At 43.4% G+C, this 14,604-nt stretch overlaps 1 protein-coding gene across 2 annotated transcripts in view; it reads left to right on the forward strand.

Moving 5' to 3' along the window:
- Nucleotides 1–13,886, forward strand: part of KCNMB4 (potassium calcium-activated channel subfamily M regulatory beta subunit 4) — a 64,489-nt gene extending 50,603 nt beyond the window's left edge. Inside the window, exon 4 of one of the 2 annotated variants that reach the window (XR_011997979.1) lies at nucleotides 8,393–8,920. Coding sequence is in view for 1 of the 2 variants with exons in the window: in XM_026001721.2 (XP_025857506.1) it covers nucleotides 8,393–8,561 (169 nt within the window). In the remaining variant the exon portion in view is untranslated. Of the gene's footprint in view, nucleotides 1–8,392 lie in introns of both variants that reach the window. The other variant, XM_026001721.2, reaches the window with a different exon arrangement.
- The last annotated feature ends 718 nt before the right edge of the window (nucleotides 13,887–14,604 follow it).

Here is a 14,604-nt window from a genome sequence, read left to right on the forward strand (position 1 = left end):
AGCTATGATGTCGACATAGTACTTCTCAAGCTTTTAAAAGCCCTTATCCCAACGTCATTGCTGAAACCGAGTGGGCAAAAATGGGCTCGTGATAGAACAAATCATTACAAAGAAGACTGCAAAGGGTCTCTACATTCTGGTTTCTGTATTCCCACTGTAATTTATAACATAACTTGGTAGAGCTTTCAGACTAGCTGTTCAAGTGCCTTCCTGTGGTCATATAAAAAGACAAGCAAAGCACACTTTTCTCTTGCCAAGGTTTAAAAATTGCTCCAAACAGCAACTACACACATTGGCTAATTACTCTCAATAAGGACAGCTTTATGCCAAAACCAAATCCAGTGTTTTTTATCAGCCAAACTTCAACGTCTCTTGGTAGGAAAGAATCATTTTGAAATCTCTTAAAAATCAGCAATCAACAGTTCAAGTCATAATTTAGTCCCCTTCTAGAAAGCCCAGAGCACAGAGTTCTTGCTAAAAAAAAAAAAAAAATAGTTAATGATACCCACATCAAGGTTTTCTAGTTTAGAAGTCAGTGGTCTGCGATTCCTGCCTGAAAACCCTCTATGACAGTCGCCTCTTAACTCATGGCATTTCTACTCAGTACCTGTTGATCCATTTATTTGAGACCTCAGAGAAAACTTTCCAAGGCTGTCTGAAACCTAGCCCCAAGTAGACAAAATTACCTGGGAATGCATACATGTTGGGTCTTCGGTTTTCATTATAAAATATAATTTTGTCGCTTCTGTGTCAGGACTCTAATGTGACAATAGACTCTCAGCGAGTAGCATAGAATGCTTGTCACTGACTTCAGTCTCGAATGATTGGCTCTTCAGTTATTATAAAAAACCAAACTGATACCTTTGATATTTAAAAGCTTTAAGTCAGTAATTCCCAGATGTGAGTAATTATTGGTATGGCCTGGAAAGCTGTTTAAAACCTCAGCCTGGGGGCGTCTGGGTGGCTCATTTGGTTAAGTAGCCAACTCTTCATTTTGGTTCAGGTCATGATCTCAGCGTCCTGGGATCCAGCCCCAGGTCCTGCCCCCCACGCAGTGGGGAGTCTGCTTGTCCCTTTCCCTCTGTTCCTCCCCGACTTGTTTTCTTTCTCTTTCTCTAAAATCAATAAATCTTTAAAAAAAAAAAAAAAAGAAGAAGAAGAAAGAAGGTTCTACTTTCTGTAGGATCTCCTGGAGAAAGGATTTGGAAGTAGATCATCTCTCCATTGGTACCATTACCATTGTGGGATACCAGTAACTTACTATTCAGTTCAGATTTTTATATGAAGTGGTTGAGATCAGTTTAAGAAAATTTTCCAGCCGAAGGGGTGCCAGGGTGGCTCAATTGGTTAAGAAAATTTTCCAGCCCATTAAAAAGAGAAGTCCACCATTTTCCCTCCCCGTCAATCAACAGAACAAGTTATTGAGAGATGGAAGGACTCTCATTTGGTGAGAAAAGGTCAAAGGGAATGTATTCTTTTTTTTAAAGGGAATGTATTCTTTATATTTAGGATAATATACACCAAATCTTCATCTTTTTTAATCTGGTACAATGAGGTCTACTGCTGACCTGTGTGTGGGGTGCCTTTTAGCCAATTAGACTAAAGGCCCCCTCTGACCAAATCTAGCCTCAGGGCAACATTTCTACCCCCTACCCTACCTCCATCGCTCCCCACAGCCACCCCTTCTCTCCTCCTATCTTACCCCAGGACACCCTTCATTACTGTACATTCTGACCCAAAGTACGTGGAGGCCGAGAAAGTAACCTGGACGTGAGACTTAATGAGGCAGTTTCAGAAATAGCCAGCTAAGTCACTTTATTTCACTCCAAATTTTTTTCAACTATTAGAGCTTTGCACAGTGCTTCCTAGACTTGATTATGTATTAGAATCAGGAGCTTCTCAAAAATGCAGATGTCTGGATCCCACAGCTCATATTCTGAGGCAGCCAACCAGGACCTGAAATTCAGGAAGTTGCATTTCAGCAAACCACCAGAAGCGGTTCACATTTGAGAAAAGCCAGCTGATGGGTAAATAGTACAGGTTTAAAAGTCATACAGACAGGGTTTTGAGTCACCGTGTTATTATTTTATGTTGTGTGATCTTGAGCAAACGAATCTTTTCTTGCCTCAGTTTCTTTGCTTGCAAAATGACATTTTTCCATCACAGGGTTATTTTAAGCATCAAACGAGAGCAAACACCCTACTAGAGCACCTAGAGGGTAGTAAGGACGTAATCAATGCTAACTATTTAATAATATACCTGCAGTATACTTCCAAGGCTCTACTCAGGGTAGGGCCAGCCCTTAGGAAAGTATTTCTAAGGGTACTTGAAGCGCTTTTCCCTTGTTTCCCTTGTTTTATACTTGTACCACCCCCCCTCAGGATTTAAAAGTGTTTTCCATTAGTATTTCTACACATCCCCAAATAAATCCCTTGCTTACTTTTTTGAAGTCCTCAGATACAGAGTAATCACCCTCTTTTTTGAATCTTGCCTACATTCTCATCACTATCCTGATTACACCACATCATATTCAGATCTCATCAGGCCATTTATCTAGTTTGCCAAGTACTGAAAATAGTAATTTTGTAGGGGGGGTGTGAGAGGGGCAGAGGGAGAGAGAATCTTAAGCAGGCTCCATGCTTAACGTGGAGCCCGATGCAGGGCTCAGTCCCAGGACCCTGAGATCAAGACCTGAGCAGAAAATCAAGAGTCGGATGCTTAACCAACTGAGACACCCAGCCCCCTGAAAATAGTAATTTTTTTTTTAAATAGTAATTTTTCTTAAAGATCTCCTTTAGTCCTACCATTATAGAATTATGGAAAACTGAATTCTAAACCCAGAGCTGCCTGATAAAATTGGAGGAAACTGGGGTAGGAGAGTGCTTTAAATTAAGACACTGAAGTTCCGATTTGAATGAACCAGACTTTGTGTATTTTTAAGGATTTTATTTATTTGACAGAGAGAGCGCGTGCACAAGCAGGGGGAGGCACAGAGGGAGAGGGAGAAGCAGGCTCCCCGCTGAGCAGGGCGTCAGACACAGGCTCCTTCCCAGGACCCCGGGGGTCATGACCTGGGCCCAAGGCAGACGCTTAACGAGCTGAGCCGCCCAGGGGCCCCAATGAACCAGACTTTAACTGTGTCACAAGGATCAATTTAGAGATAATCTCAGTCAATCCTATTAACTGAATGAACTTCAGCATTACTGTGCGGAGTGCAGAGCAATCCGTTTTCCCTACAGGGAAGGAAAAAACTCCCTCTACCCTTCTTAGATTCCCAGGCGGGGCTCTGTAAATTAGGATGACAGAAACCAGATTAACAGGAAAAGTTCCTTAACCGGCACACCTGGCACTTGGCACTTGGCACTTCATGCCCGTGGGAACGCTCAGGAGGCCGCTCCAAGAGGCTGTTAGAGCTCGGGCTTTGCTGGCATCTTTAAGAGAAAGCAATCTGTTTCTAGAGGAGCGACAAGGCAAAGGAAGAGGACTTTGCGTTTGTAGGGCAGCAAGCTGTAGGAAGGTGAATGTATAGGGGAGCCCAGCGGAAGGGGGGGGCTAGATAGGACAGTTTGTTAGATAGTTTATACCATGGTGCCGTTTCTGGGCCCATAAAGGTCTAGAATGGTCTCCAGTGATTAACTTGTTCTTCCTGGAAGAGAGACAAAGAGGGACCCCTTTCAAAAGTTTAGTCCTGCTTTTAGGGAAATAGGAGGAGGGCAGAGAGCTTTTTCTTTCTTTCTTTCTTTCTTTCTTTCTTTCTTTCTTTCTTTCTTTCTTTCTTTCTTTCTTGATTTATTCTAGAGAGAGAGAGAGATTGAGCGGGGCAAGGGCACAGAGAAGGAGGGAGGCAAGCGGACTGACTCCCCACTGATACAGAGCCCCAATTGGGGCTCGGTCCCAGGACCTGCGATGATGAGTGAGCAGAGAGCAAGAGCTGGACGCTTACCTGTCGGAGCCGGGCCGGCCCCAAAGAGCTTTTCCTATTACCTGTTTCCTCTCAGTTGCATTCAGCTCCAAACCATCCTTGAGCCCAGGGAGCCTCCTCCGCCGCCCCTCCTTTCCATTGCAGGATACAGGGGGCATCTGAAAGCTGCGTGAATTGGAAACAGGCACTAATTATTTTGAAAGAGATGTGAAGGTTTTTGTATAGTATCTCCCCCTCAAAGAATGCTTCCGAAGCTATTGCAAAGTCAACAAAGCTATCTCAGGTGAATGAGGTTTCATTGTTCGAAATATGAAAATTTTGCCTTAAGGGGTCTTACGGCAGGTGGAATGTCAAGAAGTTTCTAAATAAAACACATACCTGGGTCCAGGTTTTTCAGTTATTTTCACTCTCCTTTATACTTGAATTCCTTTTTAATGACGTGTTTCAGAGAATGCGTAAGAGCGGTCCAACCCCATCCTCTGTGGCTGTTTTCCTGACTCACTTGTACGACATCGTGGGAAAGGATTCAGTGCCAACACTAGTGACTGGGGAAGGAACGCAAAAGAGGACACCCACTGAAGCATTGTACTGGGAAATTAACTGCAAGACACTTATGGAAATTACATGCAAATTAATTAAAATAGTGTTCAAAATGCAGGTCCTCTTCACTCCCCACTCTTTTTTTTTTTTTTTACCATTTTAACCATTTGGAAGTGTATGGTTCTGGGCTTTACGTACATTCACATTATCGTGCACCCTCGCCCTTTCGAGGAAGAGCCCAGTGTATCTTCGTCCGATAGATTCCGGGGAAGCAGAACAGTCTCAGAAAGAAGGGGAGGAGGGCAGAGGGGAAAGGAAGGGACGGAGGAAGACTTTCCCAAGACTGCTTAAAAAAAAAAAAATCAATTACGCTACAGTTTGTTTTATTTTTTTTCTAAGTACACTTGGCACACACTGTTACATGAGTTGACGTGCACGGCATAGTGATTCAAACTCTCCGCGTGATGCTGTGCTCACCCCGAGTGTAGCTCTCGTCTGCCCCACACAGCCCCCCGTGCAGTGCCGCTGACTGCGATCCCCAGGCCGTGCCCGCATTCCCCATGCCTGTGCACCCCCTAACTGGAAGCCTGTGTCACTCACCCCCCCCATCACCCATTTCGCTCATCTCCCCCCGCCTCCTCTCTGGCAAGCAACAAAGTCTTATGTTCTGTTTTTATAGGCCTGATTCTGCTTTCTGTTCATGCTTTTGTTTCGTTGTATAAATGCCACACGTAAGTGAAATCAGGTAGTATTTGTCTCATTTATTTCACTTGGCATTACACCCTCTGGGTCCATCCATGTCGTTGCAGGTGGTGAGATCTCATTCTTTTCTATGGCCATATAACGTTGTATATATGGGGTACTGCATCTTCCGTATCCAGTTGTCTGTGGATGGGCACGTAGGCAGCTTCCATATCCTAGCTCCTGAAAACAGTGCTGCAGTAAATAGAGTGTCTACATATCTTTCTGAATCAGTGTTTTCTTTTTCGTTGGGCAAATGCACATATTGGATCATATGATATTCCTATTCTTAATTCTTTGAGGAACCTCCATAACCGTTTTCCAGCGACTGCACCAGTCTTCTACATTCCCACTGGCAGTGTGGGAGGGATCCTTCTCCTCTGCGCCCTTGCCAACACTTGTTATTGTTGTCTTTTTGATTTTAGCCATTGTGACAGGTGTAAAGTGGTGTGTCATCATGGTTTTGATTTGCATTTCCCTGATGATGAGCAATGTTGAGCATCTTTTCAGGTGTCTGTTGGCCATGCGTATTTCTTATTTTGGAAAAATGTCTGTTCAGGTGATGTTTAATCAGGTTATTTACTTATTTATTTATTTGTGTTGAGTTGTAGAAGGTTTTTTTTTTTTAAGATTTTATTTAGGGATCCCTGGGTGGCGCAGCGGTTTGGCGCCTGCCTTTGGCCCAGGGCGCGATCCTGGAGACCCGGGATCGAATCCCACGTCAGGCTCCCGGTGCATGGAGCCTGCTTCTCCCTCTGCCTGTGTCTCCGCCTCTCTCTCTCTCTCTGTGACTATCATAAATAAAAAAAATTTAAAAAAAATAATAAGATTTTATTTATTTATTCATGAGAGACTCAGAGAGAGGCAGAGACACAGGCAGAGGGAGGAGAAGCAGGCTCCATGCAGGGAATCCAATGCAGGACTCGATCCCAGAACTCCAGGATCATGCCCTGGGCTGAAGGCAGATGCTCAACTGCTGAGTCACCCAGGCGGCCCTATAAGTTCTTTATATATTTTTGATGTTAATCTTCTATTGAATATAATTTGCAAATAGATTCTCCCATTCAGTATTTTGCACTTTTTTGTTGTTGTTTTGTTGATGGCTTCCTTCACTTTGCAAAAGCTTTTTATTTTGATGTAGTTGTAGCAATCCTGAGAAATCCAGAATAAAGCTAGAAGTATCACAATTCCGGATTTCAAGATGTACTATATTCCAAAGCTATTTCAATCAAAATAGCATGGTACTGGCATAAAAATAGACATGTAGGTCAATGGAAGAGAATAGAGAGCCTAGGGATAAGCCCGCAATCATATGGTCAATTAGTCTGACAAAGGAGGCAGGAACATACAATGAGAAAAAGACAGTCTCTGCAATAAATGGGAAACATGGACAGCTATATGCAAAAGAATGAAACCAGACCAGTTTCTTACACCATACACAAAAATAAACTCCAAATGGATTAAAGACCTAAATGTGCGATCTGAAACCAAGACAGCTTTTACTTTCCTTTGCACATTTGGGTAGAGACAGCTGACAGCTGGGAAAAGAATTGAGGCAGTGCTGGGGGTTGGGATTTCAAAGACTGAAGAAAATGACTTCATCTGTATTGTGTCCTGACTATATTTGGACCTAGGCCTCTACTTTCTTACACTCAAGGCTTGAAGTTCCTTGAAATTTTGCAGGGGTAACACGCTGCAGAAATTTCCAGCCATCAAGAGCAAGTGGTTATTTAGCAACATCCATGTGTAGCAACATCTATGTGTAGAATAATGACAAAGTCAAGGGCCTTACAGGAGAAAACAATGTGTGCGTTAATATATATCACAAATGAACAATAGCACGAGTCTTGAAGACCATGTGTTGCTACAGGAATTCAGGAAAAAGAGTAACGTCTACAAGCTTGAATACTTTTTGCTTAAAAATTTAGTACGAATTTTAACTGAAATAAGATGAAATAAAAGATCAATAAAAATCTCTATGTGCCAAATCTAAAATGTTGCACAAAAAAAAGGCAAGGATTTTGTCATTTCAGAGCTAATCTTCAAAACTGTTTTTGTTAGTGCCGCATGATGACTACATTACAGGTAGAAGAGAAATACCCAGCATTCTTTGTCAGTCTTCTTGAAGAACGGGTCTTGAATTATCAAAGTGATGATTAGCGAGAGCTCCTCAAGAATGCATTTCTTTGTTAAGTGCCCGGCCCTTGTACTCTACAGCCTCTGATGGTCTCAAGGGCAATCAGACTAATTATTCTACATCATCTTCTTTCTTGCCTGGAGGAAGCGCTGCTGCTCTAGTATAACAGAACAAACCCTCCTGCGGGTGAAGTGGAAATATCTTGCAAAATGTAAACTTCTTGTATGAAAGCTGGATTCCCAGGCTCTCTCCCTAATGGCCCGAGATGAGAGATCGTGGCTTATGGAACGCGTCTCATCTTCACTTCCTGAGAATGAGACCAGTGCTGTAGTTGAAAATAGAGCCCTGCATTGATAAGATAGAAATATATTGCTAAGACTTTGCAAAATTTATCAAGAAAGCAGTCAGTGGTTTAACATGAGGGCTAATCTCTATCCTCTTCCCCCAACAAGAAGCATGGAAAAATGCATGAAATCTAACCATTCATTTGTCTGTTCGTTAATGAAATCTAACCATTCTCTTGTCTGTTCATTAATAAAAACCTTCACATATGAAGCTGAGTCAACTTGAAGGCTACGCCATAGACCTTTCTGATTAAATTCACACAGTGACTTTAGCTGACTGTTTTTGTGAATTGAGATCATTTGCGTCCCGCCTAAGTGCCGAGGTCTAGTTTGGGTTTGAGAATGTCAACCCACATGCCACTTTGACCAGCAGACATAAAAGGGTGAGTGAGAAAATGGAATATGTTAAACAGCTTGGAATGGAAGAAAATAAGAACGTAAATGATTGCTACGCTTTTGACATTTCACAACGTGTAAATTATGTTATCAATAGTACGCAATTTGTACCATTACTTGATTCAAGACCTCAGAACTTTCTGTAATGGATTTGAACCTCAAAATACAGTATGTATAGCCAGAGCGAGGTCTTCACTCTCCATGATGATTGTTCTCTTTGGGCTAGAAAGCAAGTCGGGCTGCAGGTTGCAGAGTTATGCGATGCCAAGGCAGCTGACCACTCTTTCTCTCCTGTTCTCTACTGTCTTGCAGACCAGACGATGTGCTCCTGCACCGCACGCATGATGAGATTGTCCTCCTGCATTGCTTCCTCTGGCCCCTGGTGACATTTGTGGTGGGCGTTCTCATTGTGGTCCTGACCATCTGCGCCAAGAGCCTGGCAGTCAAAGCAGAAGCCATGAAGAAGCGCAAGTTCTCTTAGAGGGGAGTGGTTTTGTGGAAAGCAAAGCACAGAAGCTGCGCTCATCGGCACACATCTACCTGCAGAGCCTGTTTCCTGGCGCAGGAGATGGAAGGGGCCGTGAGAGGTCTCGGAGAGGCTCCTGCCTCGACGGCAGCAGAAACAGGCACAACTGGAAGGCTTGGATCCTCCTAGATTGTGTGCCATGTGTCGTAGCGATGGCTAAAGGGTCAAGCTCTTAACCCAATGGAGTAACCATTTCAGAAAATCCTATAAGACGTTAATTTTCTTTGGAAAGTAACAGTATATAATTGTACAGTGTAGTATACGAACTATTATGATTTATGCTACTTAAAAATATTAAAATAGAGTGGTCCGTGGTTTTTTTTTTTTTTCTTATTTCCTTTTTTTTTTTTTTTTGTACTTAGAACACCAGAGATTTAGAAAAGGGGGTCTGGTGGGTTTCATTTGAATCTGCTAGATTAAACTTGCACTTAGAGCTAAGGACCCCTGCACAGGTCTTCACCTCACAATAGGATCCTTACTCTCTATTATTAAAGAATACTTTTTACCTCCTGCTTGAAAAATGCAAACTGCCCTGTTAACTCAACCTTTAGTCATTTCTCTCTTTGTCAAGGGATCCTTGAAGATTGGGGAAAACACATCCTCCAACACTTGCCTTTTCCTCCCCATTACTTTTCACCAGATTATTTCTTAAGAGAGGGAGCTGATTCTGAACAAGGTGTGTCCTCGCTCTGGGAGCACTCTGCTCCTTTGCTCCCGCATCCATGCTGTTTGAGGGATTTGATCTCTGCGCAGTAGGAGGTACACGATGCGAAGGACGCCTTGCAGCTTAGTTAAATGCCATTTGTGTTCCTTTTTTATTCTAGTTCAGAAGAAAATATTCAAAATCAGTTCAAGTAGTTTGTTTTTATTTTCTTTGTTCTTGCCTTGATGCTGTCAGTGTGGAAACAAGAACATGGCTGCAGTGGCTGGGTTTTGGCTGCAGTGGCTGGGTTTGCTCAGACAAACCTGGGGATACAGCCCAGTGCACATCACTGCCGCCACCGAGCTTCCTGTTTCTTGAGGAGACCATGCTCCCTTGCATCTGTTGATAAACTCAAAAATCACACCTACCCAGGTATTCAGCAGATAGAATCAAACCTTTGTTTAGGTGAGACGTACATTTTTAGTGAAGGAGCAGCTGACAGTATAACTTCTTTTTGTTTTCTTCTATGGTCCTTCAAACACGCTTCTGTTAGAATAAAGGCAAATAAGGCAAATTGGAACTTAAGGACAGTACTTGCTCAGGGTCCTAAAAAGGAGATGTATTAGTGGGATGATCACCCCCTGACTTTTGGTTCACATACCACTGCTTTCTAAATTTCAGAGGACAAGCCATTGAGAGAGCCATAGTCACCTATGGAAGGATGTTGGATGAGTACAATCCTTTTTTTTTTTTTTCCTAATTCAGTGTTACAAGTCTCACTGTGAACAAGGCCTTGAATACACTGTCGATGACATCCTTTCAGGCAGCTCCTGTGCCTTGACTTCAGCACCAGCTTTCTGTTTCAGCATCCCTGTTGTCTTAGCAACACCGTGAGCCATTCGGAAGCCACAGTCACTGGAGAATGGGAACCCGAGAACATCATCGTCTTTGCGTCACATAGTGGGAGAGGAAGTCGACTCTAGCCATTTTATCTTAATCCAATAACCTCTGATTAATTAATTACAGAGAAGAGATAAAAATAGTACAGAGATACATATGATATGTTGGGGAAAAGGGAAATGTATATATGTGTATATATATAGATAGATAGATAGATAGATAGATAGATAGATAGATACATAGATATACTTTTTTTTGGTCTTTTTTAAAGATTTTATTTATTCATGAGAGACACACAGAGAGAGGTAGAGATGTAGGCAGAGGAAGAAGCAGGCTCCATGCCAGGAGCCCAGTGCAAGACTTGATCCCAGGACCCTGGGATCACACCCTGAGTGGAAGGCAGATGCTCAACCGCTGAGCCCGCCAGGTGTCCCAGTAAACGAATATATTTTGATCTGAGTTTTCATTTATCAGCTTGACACTCCTACATTTCTGTTACTTAAGGCCTCTGTTTAGAGCCAAAGTGTACAGAGGACTGTATTCTGTAGGTTGATTTTTGGAAAAGAGGAGAAACACACTGAAATCATGAGGTCACATGGAGCTTCAAGGTCTTCCTTGCTTATAGCCCATTAAATGTGAGGCTCTTTGTACTTGTTGCTAAAGTTAAAATCCAGAGGGGCAAGGAGAGGCTGTTTTTAAGATCATACAAAGGTAAAGAAGCTTAACTTCTTAATACTTTAATCCACTTTTTTGTATAAGTGAGGAAACAGTCGAAGCTGCTTTAAGAGAGGCCCCAAAATATGTAAGAATGCGTCCTTCCTCACAGAGCCCCCGTAGGGAGCAGAGAAGCCCAGGGCAGTCGGGGAGCTCTGTTTCATACGGTGCTGGAGGGACCCTTGTTGCTCTTTTATTATCAAGGATGATGTTCCTTCCATGGTCAAAATTGGCTCAAAGAATCACATCCACTTTGCAGCCTGGGAAAGAGGAAATTGGGAGCAAGCGATTTCCTTCTAAGGAAACTTCCCCTCATCACTTGTGCTCCCAGTTATTTGTGAGCACTTACCACATAGCTAATACCTAGCTTCAAGGAGGGCGGGAACATGTTCTCTTGAGCTAGATGGACGTGTGTTCCACTAAAACTCCAGGGGAGGGGTTTTATTTCTAAAAGGAAAAGGAGGAGAAAGACTAGTAAAGATTTTATTTATTTGAGAGAAAGAGAAAGAAAGAGAGCACACCCTGGGGGAGGGGCAGAGGGAGAAGCAGACTCTTTGCTGAGCCAGGAGCCCAGGGAGCCCAATGTAGGGCTCGATCCCAGGACCCTGAGATCACGACCTGAGCCGAGGGCAGATGCTTAACCCACTGAGCCACCCGGGCACCCAGAACTCCTAAAGGAAAGGACAGGGATGATGGATAGCTGTCAGTGCCGCATGCCATGATGAAAATCGGAGCAGGACTTACAAAGATCCTTTGCCCCAGCAGGAAAGAAGGTCCTTGGTTAAACTTTGAATCTGTTATTTTGGAGAAACCTGACCATTGTCCTCTGTGGTCCCTGGTTTGACCCATAGGAGGTCATCAAACTCAGCCACATCTGAAACTTGGGTTTATCACAGCTTTTGCAGGCTCCTGCCTGCTGGTGCATATTTGTAGACTTAGATTTCCTCAGGGATTGAACAAACACAGGCTTTTATCGACCAGGATTTATGGCTTATTTGGCTGTGATGGAGAGGTTGACTCTGTGCTTCATGTTTGACCGCTGACAGCTTCCATGCTTCGCCATCCCCACTCTGCCACTGTGCTCCACATCTGGCCAAGCTGATTAGAAAGGCCGGATGCCTCCTCCTTTGGCCCAGCGGGAGGTTCAAACCACACAAGCCTGGCCTGAGAGCAGAAACCCTTTCCCCAGCCTCACACCCTAAGACCAATAAAAGCCAAGCCAGTCAATTCATTTTTGGACCCGCGTGGGGACCGCCCTGATCTTCCCGGAAAGATGTGAATAATAAACCTTTTCATACCCTCTTGATGTGTGTGTGCCTATTAGTCTCAGACCAAAATCCAGGTTAGGGATCAATCTGAGGGGTGTCACAACCTAAGTGACAAAATCTCATCAGAAACGAGGTAGGCTTCTGTCCTACTTGCTTCTGATTCATTCACATGAAAGTAGCCGCAGCCCAAAGTCTACTCTTGTAGTTCTTAAGTCAACAGCATCTTGCTTAGTCTCTGCTTGTTCCTCCAGCCCTCAATTTAATGGGCACCTTGAAGCTTCCTGGAAGGAGTTTAAGTGGGAAAACAATGCCCTTGGTCTGACCTTTTCTGTTGAGCTACTCCCGTCGCCTGGCCAGTATTATTTAATGGAGACTTTTGAGAAAGTTCTGCACGATAGTTTCCTGCTCTTCGGGGTGCAGAAGCCGTGGGCTGCAGGATGCAGACACAACTCCCGCAACAAAGCTGCATTGCCCTGCTCATAAACCGGTTCTTCTTGTCTCACCCAACTGTTTCCATGGTTCTTACTCTACTACGAAGCAGCGAAGAGCGGCCGATGCACGTCATCCCTGCTTTTCCCTCATCACTGTCCCCACTGCCCTGGGTCTGCCTGTTGTTTGGTGGGAGCACAGCAAGAGTCTCTAGTTTTCCCTTCTGCAGTCTCAGCTTTCTGCCTGCCAGCTGCCCGGCCCCAGTGCCCAAGCCGTGTATTTTCCATTTTTGTTACGATGGGTAGATCGTTCACATTGCCTGCGTCTGCATGGTCTCATGTGGTAACTCCCTCATCTGTTACCTCCTGTCCTTACCTGTTCCATGCTCTGAATGTACCTGCAAGAGCTCTGATGCTTCTCTGGGTCTTTATCACAAGATCGGAGACAGGCAGTAGTGCAACGACAACAAATAGTGGGATAAATATTAGACAACATGGATGGGCAATCATTTACCTGGCTCAGGTAACTTATCCTTTTGAAAAATCTACTGAAATATTGCCAACCAGATAAAACCCTTTCCCCAATAATAGCTCCACATTCTCATCGCATGCCCTCCAACCCAGACACACTGTCCTTTTCTCAGGGTCTGTGTCTGTGTGGTCCTGTGCCATGGCCTGGACCCCTCTTCTTGCCATATTTGCGTATCTGTTTCTTCTTATCCATTAGATCTGAGCTCAAATATTGACTCTTCCTAGGAGCCTTCCCTAACCATCCTACGTGAGGAGGTAGATCTCTCTTGTCCTCCTCTTCCTCGTTACCCTGCTTTCTCCCTTTGTAGTACTTACTGCTGCTTAGACTTAAGCATTTATTTGTTTCTTGTCCATCATCTCTCCCATTAGGTAATAAGCTCCATGAAGAGAGAATGATGGTGGGATTTTTTTCTTTCATCACTGGTACGGTGCCTGACACACTAAGGTGCTAAATAAATATTTATTGGTGGATGAATGAATGAATGCTCCCAGTATCCATTATGTTTTCTGTACATGTTGCTTCTCATGTTCTTTCCTGTCTTGGGAAACTTCACAGAATCTTCAAGGCCCAACCTCCTCCCGATAAAATTAATCACTTCCCCTTTCGTGATCACCTAGCGGGTTGTATGTGACTCTAATATCCTAAGAATTCAGCACGTGCTGTAAGATTTTATCATGTATTGCATGGCTATTAATTGCTGATTTTTCCTCACCTTCCCACCTTTTGAGATGAGAAACATGGCTCGTTGATTTTTTTTTGTCTGTAATGATGATAATAATAATCACCTCCAACTAACATGTGTTAACTGCAAACATTTATTCTCTCATACTGTTTCAGAGAGTCAGGAATTGGGAAGTGGCCTTGCTGTCATTCCAAATTATTCTTGGTGAAATGTTGCCAATTAGAAAATGTGTGGGTTAGAGGCTTACATGGAGTAAATATAAGAAGCAGGTATCCAGCAGAATTACAGTAGGGAACTTTTGATAAGAACACAATTATTCATTTGATAAGCACTTTAAAAAGTGAGCAAAGTCCAATTTCCTGCATTTTTTGGCTAACATGAAGAGGCTTCCAAAAGAAGTCACTGGAGACTTCAGGAATAGACTTCCCAGTAACTTCACGGAGCTTTCACGAGTAGACAGTGAAGCGTACGTGATTCTTGCTCTTTCCTCACTTTTTACAAATAAGCCTAAGTCAGAAAGAGGGGGCGTTAGCCTGCAAACAAAGACCGAAATTGGGGATAATCCCACTGTTGGATCTTTAATACCTCAGAGACATTTTTGATAAAGCCCTAGAGATGTAAGAATTAGAACAAACTAATGTCCTTAGTAGATAAAACTACTAAAACTCGAGATAAAGATGGGAGAGAAACTCAAGATAAAGATGCCTATAGATGTTGTTAGCAGAAAACGCATTGGAAAACAATTGTGCTGGTGCAAAAACTGAAGGGAAAAAAATTCAGTGAGCGAACAGTAAAGGTGCTCTGAGGGGCAGCCACGTGGTCAGCTGTTCA

Source organism: Vulpes vulpes, chromosome 16 (assembly GCF_048418805.1).
Source record: "Vulpes vulpes isolate BD-2025 chromosome 16, VulVul3, whole genome shotgun sequence".
Taxonomy (NCBI): Eukaryota; Metazoa; Chordata; class Mammalia; order Carnivora; family Canidae; genus Vulpes; species Vulpes vulpes.